The sequence below is a fragment of the Linepithema humile genome, chromosome 4 (assembly GCF_040581485.1).
Source record: "Linepithema humile isolate Giens D197 chromosome 4, Lhum_UNIL_v1.0, whole genome shotgun sequence".
NCBI classification, from domain to species: domain Eukaryota; kingdom Metazoa; phylum Arthropoda; class Insecta; order Hymenoptera; family Formicidae; genus Linepithema; species Linepithema humile.
The window spans coordinates 7,562,725-7,572,457 of NC_090131.1; the positions used below are offsets into that span (position 1 = coordinate 7,562,725).

The 9,733-nt window shown below is 42.4% G+C and overlaps 1 protein-coding gene across 4 annotated transcripts; it reads right to left on the reverse strand.

Annotated features, from left to right (window-relative positions):
• Window positions 1-82: 82 nt before the first annotated feature.
• Window positions 83-9,731, reverse strand: MED14 (mediator complex subunit 14). 4 transcript variants are annotated; one of them, XM_012376469.2, is made up of 25 exons: window positions 9,338-9,731; window positions 8,634-8,844; window positions 8,415-8,547; window positions 8,163-8,336; window positions 7,966-8,091; window positions 7,624-7,803; window positions 7,355-7,548; window positions 7,150-7,267; window positions 6,948-7,089; window positions 6,674-6,878; window positions 6,450-6,609; window positions 6,173-6,380; window positions 5,198-5,373; window positions 4,846-5,092; window positions 4,627-4,770; window positions 4,244-4,387; window positions 3,820-3,989; window positions 3,562-3,756; window positions 3,233-3,490; window positions 2,778-3,024; window positions 2,161-2,531; window positions 1,881-2,039; window positions 1,517-1,786; window positions 1,163-1,429; window positions 83-1,002 (listed from the first exon to the last, which is right to left on the reverse strand). In XM_012376469.2, the coding sequence occupies exons 2-25, from the start codon at window positions 8,780-8,782 to the stop codon at window positions 835-837; spliced, it is 4,605 nt and encodes a 1,534-aa protein (XP_012231892.1). In that variant the 5' UTR covers window positions 8,783-8,844; window positions 9,338-9,731; the 3' UTR covers window positions 83-834. The 4 variants fall into 4 exon arrangements, with proteins under 4 accessions (XP_012231892.1, XP_012231891.1, XP_012231890.1 ...); XM_012376468.2 differs by having other exon boundaries at window positions 5,198-5,406; XM_012376467.2 differs by having other exon boundaries at window positions 3,562-3,989.
• Between the last annotated feature and the right edge of the window lie 2 nt (window positions 9,732-9,733).

Below are 9,733 nucleotides of genomic sequence, written 5' to 3' on the forward strand. Positions count from 1 at the left end.
CACTTCCAGTAACTTTCAGATTCGGGAAACAATTAGGCATCAAGAATCAATCGATTCGATTAAAGAACAGGCAGACGCAACGTAATTTAAATAGAATTTATATTCTTTGTACATTAAGAGATGCAAAGGTGTTTACAAATCTAGTTTTGTCAGTTAGACGTGTCTCGAGCAAGACACTGCGCCTCGAAGTATAATGTGTGAAAAACGATACTTATCTAAATCTAATATTTGCGAATATTTTTACACTTGCACTCTCGCTACTAAAAAAGTCTTTTTATTTACATCAATGTCATATATCTCACTATCTCGCTATTCATATTAATTCTAACCTATTCAGACATTGTAAAAAGTTACAGATTTATGCCAATAACAGGTTTGTACTTGTATATAAGATAATCTTTCAGCAAAGAGAATATTATTTTATATTGAATGGCGTGTAAAAGGAATCGTCATTGGCAAGTACAGCACAACGTAACGATTCCCTATTAAATTCTTCGTATGAAACAACAATTTATACATTCGTTTCGGCACGCCAGTGACGTGGAATTTATCGGCTGCGATGTTGAAATATACGAAATGTATCCGCAATAGCAATCAGGCATGACTTTGTCTATGGAACAATGGTAGTTTTTTTTTCCGAACTATTCATTCTTTGTCGAACGCAACAAATGCGTAGGTCTTTCTCTCCTAAAGTACCCCGTGAAAATGCAAATCTTCTCGTGTTGGAACAACGCGCGCAACTCGCGCGCTCTCCGAATCGAGAAGTTTACATTCTTAGTTCATCCACGTGGGATGATTCGGCAGACAAAGGGGATTAGGAGAGTAAAGCAAGTCCTATTGAGGCGGTCCGCCCATCATGCCCATCGGTGGCATGCCTTGGATCCCGTACGGTCCCTGCGGCGGCCCCTGACCGCCGGCCATAGGCGAATGCATCTGCATCGCCGTGTTCTGAATCTGCTGCTGCGTGGGTGCCACCTGATTGCCAGCGGGGGATCCCACAACCTGTTGCGATTATAATCAAGTTACATATTTTCCCTGTCAGGACTTTTCCAACGGCACTGCCGTAGCAAAAGCGAGGCGCTAACGTGCGAAAAGAATTAAATTTGTTCCAACGCGTGATATATATATAAAAAAAGAAAACTTCTCACTTCCGCGCTCTTACCTGCGGTATTACCGGTTCCGACGGTAGCGTGAAATTAGCCAGAAGATCCCTCACAGCCGGGAACAGCGAGCACTCCGATTGATTCACACCGCCGTATTCGGCGAATCTCTTCAGCTGCATGGACGCTCCCGTCATCGCCGGCGGTGGCGGACTGAGATCTCTCCTTTCCGCCAGTTGCGTTAAATTCGTAGTAACGTCGTAGACGAGCGGCAATACCAGGGACGGCGTTTCACCTTGGTACGACATGCCTATTCTCGTCACTAGCAGCTGCGGGAAACACGCGGGAATCGTTTAAGCTCTCGCGACAGATTCGAGTCTACGCGCGGATAACGGCGGGCGCGAAATTGTACTCACGAAAAATAAAATCTTGCTCCTACACACGTGCACCCCTTCCGTGCCGGGCGGCACGATCGGCCCGGCGGAGGGTGGGATACGCAGGCACATCTGCACGGACCACTTCAACTGCTGCTGCTGCACAAGACCGGGCACCAGCTCCAGCTTCATTATCTGCACGAAGTCCTTCAGCACTTTGAATCGTACGTTGAGCATTTTTCCGAAGCCGTTTAGCGTGTTGTGCTTGAAGGGCGGGGCGGCCACTCGCGTGTCGAAGAACTTCTCTATAATCTGCGACACACAACGGGAGAATTATACTCGCGTGCGAACGTGTAACTTGAATACAATTGCGTCTCGCCGACGCGAGATATCCGCGATTGATCACCTGCAGCTCTTCCAGGCTCCATTGATCTTTGTATTCCGGAAGTGGCTGGACTTTGATGTGCAGAGACTGGAAGTACTGCTGATTCAGTCCGACTCTGCATTGCAGGCTTTCGACCTTGAAATGCACTATGCCGTGCTCCGTGGTGTTGATGCTAGTCAACTGTAACGATTCACATACACGTTTCAGTTTATGTAGAATATTTTTTTCTCTTTGCGTTAGTTCTGTAATTTTTTTCGTCGGGCATAGAATTGCAAGTTTATACGCGACAAGTTTCTCTTACGCATTCGTCCGACTGGATGATGCGCTGCAGTTGCCGGCGCATGTAGACGCAGCCGAGGAATCTCTCGAGCGGCGACATGTCCGGACCCGGCAGGCCGGACGGATGGGGGGACGGGCAGCAGAGCGATTCAAGGGCCTCCTGCGTGAGGAGCGTCGGCACGGCGCCCGCCCAGGACCTCGGCGGCAGCACTCTGGGCATGTGGCTGCCAATCTTGTGATCGGACGCCTGCGGACTGTGCAGCGCCGCGTGTCCCGGACTCTGCCCGGGCCTCGCGGGGGACGGCCTCGGCACACTCGGGGATCCAGGCCAGTTGGAGGCGGCGGGGGAGGCCATACTTTGCGAGGACGGGAAAGGGCTGCCGTCGATGTGACCTGAATGTTATTATTGGAAGCGAACGTTCGTCATTGAATTTATCTCGTAAGAATGGGTTCATCTCGTTGGCTTTTACATCGAAACGACAAGCGTCACTTTAGTGAAACAATGACACGAGTTTTCAATCGTCTTGCAGCTCTGATGCTCGCTGTGTTCGAATGTCGGTATCGACAACGTGAAAGTCAATTGGATGAAACCATTCTGACTTCTCGCACGCTAATGTATATGATAAAGCATTACCGCACCTGTTTGCATAAACGAGCTAGCGGGAGAATGTCCCACTTGAACGTTGCTGCAAGGTCCAGGCGACGATGTCGGCATGAGACCAGCCGGACTAGGAACATGCATCGGATTCAAAGGACTATTCGCGACAAGTCCTGATCCAGGCGACGGGTGCGGTAGCATGTTAGGGGTATTCGGCGGCAACGACGGCGGAGATGCTAGATTAAACGAGGCCGCGGGACTGCTTCCGAAACTTTGATGTTGACTGGCCTGATAAAAAAATTTTTAGAATTAGTTAAATCATTTCCAGAGTTATAAATAATATCTGCTACAAATTAAAATTCAATATTTGCGATTAATTAAAAAATAAATATTAAAATTGCCATTATTTTTGAATTCTTTCTATTGAAACCGATGAAAAAAGAAAATAAAATTTGAATTTGTGTCAGAAATTATGTCTTAACTGGACAATTTATACCTGAGATATATTTGCGGTATGAGGACTAGCCGGTGTGTGAGGATTACTGCCGGACGGCGGTGTGAGCGGCGGATGGAATCTCAAACCTTCGCGTTGTTGCGCGGGCGATTGCGGTCCGCTTCTGTGATGGCCGAGGAAGCCCACATTGCCTCCGCCGCCGTCGCTGTCCATAGGCATCGGCGACGGTGGATTATCGTCCTCCGACTGCGATCTCCTTCTGTACACCGCGTTCTCGTCGACGTATTTCGACAGAAACGCCTGCAACGTTGCAAATCCCGTTTTGAGCGCTCCGTCGATCAAAGGCAACGATAAGAAGCTTCGTTTCTCACCTTCAGACCCTGCGTGGGCGTGAATTCGTCGACGACGTTGCTTCTGTCGAAACGGCTGAAAGCGCCGTCGCGCAAACTTACCAGGCCGCCGCCGCGTAAGCGCAACTCCAAACAATACATCCCTTGATACGCGATCCTCACTAACGTCACGCATTGCGGCATTATAGTAAACGTTTGCACCGGCACACGGGGTCTCTGCGGGGAGGAATTAGGACGTGAGTCTGGACCGAAAGGAGGCAAGTGTGCGCGTGCACTTACCGCATGCACGCACAACTGCGGAATCGATGGCAATTTGCTGATCGACGTGAGCGGCTGAAGCGTTTCGTTAAGTATGTGAATGATTTGCGCCAGATTCGTGTGTCTGTTCAAGTGGGCTTCCAGTTGCTCTTTCATTATGGAATGCGCATTGGTCACTGTATTCGTCGGACCTGCAAGTTTTTTTTTTATTATTACTATAATACAGAACTGGGCAAAATACGTCATTAAGTATTTGAAATACAAAATATAAAATACTATCAATCTTCTATCAAATACAAAATATAAAATATCATCAATCTTCTATCAAAATAACTAAGATTGACTGTATTTTGTATTTCAAATACTTTTTGCCCAGCCCTGACTACATAGTTGCGTTAATCAAATCGATATCTAGATCGTTTGTCAATGCAAAAAAAAAACTTACTCCTGCCAAATACCATCTTAAACGCTTTGTCGTTTATGCTCCATTGTATGGTGACAATGGCGCCTTGATTCGGGCCATACGCGAGGACCAGTTTGCTATAACTGAAGGATTTAATGCTGACTATGTTGCGCAAGTTGTACTTCTCTGTAAAACAGATTACAATATGTATTTAACACACGATACAAAATTGCATGAGGCTCCTACTTCTCACTTCAGCCATGTTGAATTACAAACCGCGGAAGCAATAAATCATGAATTTTTTTCTCTTGAAAAAATTTATTTATCTCGACAAGAGAAAAGTCAACATGACTTCTCACTTCTGGTATTATAATTCAATATACATGCAACGAGGAAGTTAAAAGCCATGTGAAATCGTAACATACCTATTTTGAAATACTCGGCTAAATCATGAACGATTGAATATAAATGTACTATTTGTGCCCAATCGTTCAACAAGGCGTCCACAGTGCGAGAGACGGTGTCGGCAGTTCCCATATCGTACTGAAAATAGACCGGTCTTCGCAAGCCTGCAAAGAAATTTGCATTTAATAACTTTGATTAAAAAAAAAAAAGAAGAAGAAAACGATCCGCTAATTTCGCACCTTGTTCCTTCGGATGACTACTGGACAGAGGACTGCCGTAAAATACAAACTCCACGGTCCAGGTCTTGGCCATGCCCTTGCCTTGAACTCTAATCGAAACGCTCAGAAGCCTTTTGAGAAGAGCGTGCCAAGCACTGCTCGTGGCGATGCTCGGTGACGGCGCGGGTAACTGAACGAGCTTGAGCACCAACGCCGTGGCGTTCGCTTCGACCTGGAGCCCCTGATGGGCTATCTCTCGTCTACTAAGCTGCAGATAATAATGATTAAATGAGGACGACGCGCAACGGAGAATCGATCAGAATGCAGAATTTCTCATTTCTTTCATCCCGTATCATCGAAATTTCGATCTTACTTCCTGAGCTAGAGTGACGAAAGGTATTCGCTCGTCGCACAGAGCGACGACGTGCGCCAATTCCGGAATGAAGTAAGCCGGATGCTTCGGTCTTCGGCTCTGCGACGCTCCCGCCGCGTCTGTCCTCCCTCCGACCCCGGTGCTTCTACGTTTGTTGCTCGTCGTCTCCACCACTTCTGTAATGCACCCCCCATCTTGATCATTATTCCCTAAAAAATCCACCCGTTAATCCCCCTAAAAGTAGCGAGAGTATGCCGGATACCACACTGAATGTTGCCAGATGTTAATTATTTATCTGTACACCGTGTTACAAGCACATGTCGATAAGACGAGCAATCGGATGTTAATAAGAATTAGTGAGAAAATCAGTTCATTTTTTCCAAAACGCAGGATAGATTGTAATATGAGAACATTGCATACAATTACACTAGTTCGATAGTTATGCCAATTATAAAACCAATTAATTAGACGTTTCTACCAGGTCTGTTCAAGTTTTTTTTTTTTATAGTATCGCTATGAGAAATTGCAGTAAGTGATTGCGGATTGCTCGATTAACTTGAACAAACCTGGTTTGCATACAACATAGTAGAAGATTAAAAGCTGCTGAAGACTAGTAGAGAAATATTGGATACAAGATTACAGGATTGATAAAGCTATATTAAAGTACAAAATGTAAAACCACATAACATATACCTTCAGTTTTCATCTACGCATTTGCGCAGCCATGCTAATAGAGTATGTGATAACGAAACTTACATACGAACACATGCGTATTCATATAAGCGATTTAATAACGAATGAGGTTATAATTATTCTCCATCATTAATGTGAATTATTAACGTAACTATCGACTGAAATGTCTGAATTTTCAGAATGAAACTCTGTGGCATTAAACATACAAGAGGAAAAAAAGGTATCGGTATATATGTACTTCTCCTCATTTCGTGTTGTATAAAACATGCATGAACCACTCACCACTGTCGACACTAGTAAACGGGCCGTGTGTAATGACGAAGGTGTCAAACTCAATGAGGCTTTGGACCTTCAAATACATTTTCGGTATCTCCGTTTCTATGCTATCGTCGTGCGGATCGTCTTCGATGGAGCTGTGCTTCACTACAGCGAGATAGAAGGAGCACTCTATCTCACACGGCGAGCTTTCCTTCTCTTTAAACGCGACAATCTGGAATAAAACATGTTGCAAAGCGCATACATTTTTTTAGATGATCATTATATTTCTTTACAAACGTACCAGTATGACTGTGGGATGCCTATGCAACTGTACGAACATTCGATGCCTGCTAATTTTGGACATCGGATGATCCGGATGATGCAAGACGGGCAAACGTTCGTGAGAGGCAGCCGGTAAATGCTGTAACGTTTTCTCGCAGCGTCTTTGGGTTATCCAGAATCTGTAAAACGATCATGGATTAATTCGCTGCAAGAATATGCACGAGGGACGTCGCGGTGACGTACCTCAATTCGGATATAAGCGTCGGGAGACGCGAATGGTCTCCGTTCAAAGCCGTTGTTAATTCCGATACAAGAGGCGCGTCGTATTGAGGAACGTGGCACTGCAGCATACCGGTGTGAGTGTCGACTGTGATCAACAGAAGTTCGGCACGCAGGCACGGTTGTAATATTGGCACTGATAAAATAGCTGGAGACCCCGCCAAGGTACCTAAAAATATCATTACTTGCACATCTTTCCAACATCATTGAAATGTAAAAAACAAAAGGTTAAACTTACATTCAACGTCTTTCAGCATAGTTTGCAGCTCCTGCTTCAGTTCGGATAAACGGCTTCGCGTTCGAATGTAAATCGTGTGCACAAGCAAGCATTCCATCGATAACTGATCCGACCTGATGGCTCTGTGTGCTATTTCACTTTCCTGCATCATAATGTCGTGTTATTTCTATGACATTTGAAGAACAGGCGCGTTTATTTTTACCTTGCTGCCCAACGACGGAATGTGCACAACCGCGAGAGGCCTCGCGGGATCATGTTGGTCCACTTGAACAGTCAACTTGTACCCAAGTTCCGACCGTGGATCTTTGCTTGTTAATTCCCTGGAAAGATTTCGCGAGTGAGTGAAGGTTTCAGGTGCATTCATTACCTTTTACTAAATTAATTTCTATAAAATGCATTATTATCACCTCCAATAAGATATAGACAGACATCTGCCAGTTGCATATTCATCCACATGAATATGCTCGTCTAATCTGTCCCGGATCAGCTTTAACGTCTGAGTATACAAGACTTCCAGCTGTAATGATTGGCAAAAGCAATGCAAGATGAAATACACCTCCGATAATGGATTGGTGCTGTCAGGCAATCGTGATTGGACAATCTGTCGCAGAAAGAAATTTTATCCTTACGATGCAGCTTGTAATTTATCAACCATCTTGATGCGATCAAAATATACCTGGTGTATGCATTGAGTCTGCAAGAAGTGTACCAATGCCTTTCCATCTCCGGTTTCTCTGTCCCAAACCAAAATTTCCAGTTCTAACAGTCTCCATGGAACCGCCGGCCCATCGCCCATAACTGTGAGGGACGCTGAAAATTCTTGCTCGACAAGAAACGTCACTCTTCCCGCTTCAATCTGTAAATAAGTTCAAATATATCATAGGCGAATCGAATCTAATGTGGCTGGTATTAATTGTGAATCTTCTATTAGATCTATTAATTTCTCTTTTTTTTTCAAAATAATCAAAAGATGCAACTCTCGATAGAATTCATATATTGCTAATTATTGTATATCTACCTTTAAATTACGCATTTGTGGCAGCAAATTTCCAGTGACTAATCGATGTTGAATGACTTGATTCAATCGGTGCAGTGTCGTTCTCTTTTCTGCTGGAGTGATAGGGTCTGGAGGGACAATTCTTTCCTGTTTAAACGGAATAGATATAATACTTTTTCTTGTACAATCAATATTTTTCTTCCATATAATATACTTACTCGAATGCAAGCAGGTAATCTACCGTATGTTCCAGTAGTAAGTACTTCCACAGCCGCAGGAATATGAAAATTTGGTAGTCTAGCATGCACCAAAGTTTCACGAGCCATCCTTGCCAGCATATCCGCAGTGTCGACAAAAAGCAACGATTGTTTATCCAAAAATGCCATAATATGCTAAAATGCAGAAGAACAAATTGTGGAAATGTATAGTTTAATTGTATAATAAGATGTGTATAAAAATATGTATCTTACTGTAGATTTATCCACTTTTGATGCACTATTTGCCCATTTTACTAACGCCAATAAACGAACATACAATTGTCTTGTTCGAACAGCAAAATTATAAATTTCTATTTTGCGTTCCATGTCAGTTTTACGAGGTAATCTATAAATAAGATAGAATCCAAAACTGAGCATATCATAAAACACATTTGGAAATATGCTTGTTAATATTTTATTTATTATACTTACAGTTCAGCGAGAACAGTTAGTTCGTGATACGTTCGTTGTATAATAAGGTCTGTAAGCACGCTCAAAGAAATGGATCCTCCACGATTACCTTCTTGAGGGATATTGTTCGTTACAGGAGTTTGATGGCCTTCTAATGGTACTGGTGCCATTTTGTTATTTTTTAATACTTTTCAATAAGAAATACCAATATCTTGCTCCAAGAGATGTATACCTATTAAAATATTTTTTCTATAATTTATAAAAATCATGTATTCATGTATTGACATTTCACAAATCTTTCATATAGCTAAGAATGACAGAAAAATTTTTATCTTTCAAAATTCAGCAAAAATACAGGTAAAGAATACTACAAATATATGTGACAAAAATCACGTATATTGTCTTGTATAATAACTTGTAATTTTGGTATTCTTTCTGACTTTATATTTTATAATGCAGGAACAAATATATCCATAAATTTAATCGAGACGTAAATACTGCCTTGTCACTAAAATTTGTAATAATTTGATATTTCCATATTATTATTAAGAATGAATATATTGTGCTGTAAGAAAGCTAATTTTTGAACAATATACTAAAAATAATAATTGTATATTATACCTAATGTTTCCAAAATCTATTTAATTTCGAATTACAAGAATATTATTTATTAGTCAACAAGAAAACGTTCTCATTTTCATCAGTAAATACTTGCGAATAAATACCTGACTTTATTCTAACAACGCTGTGTGATAATCCACATGATACGAAAACGCTCTTGATAGTCTTTCCACTTTATAAAACCGTCTTATTTCTTGCCGTGACTTTCATGCATAATTCAAGCATTTAATTATCTCATATTTGATAACGATATTTTCTCATATTTAGATTTAATCATACGCACATTCAATAACCGAACTACATAGCACGATTGACGACACGTAGCGCGGACATCTTTACTTTCAAAAGTGCATCTAAACATATGCTACATGTACTAATTGCAAAATGTACTGCACTCGCTCGTGTCGGCAATAACGGCGTTTACACGAATGTCTCATGCAAATAAATTGAGCAGTTATGCAATTTATGCGGATGCGCTTTTAGGTCTACCAATCAAATTC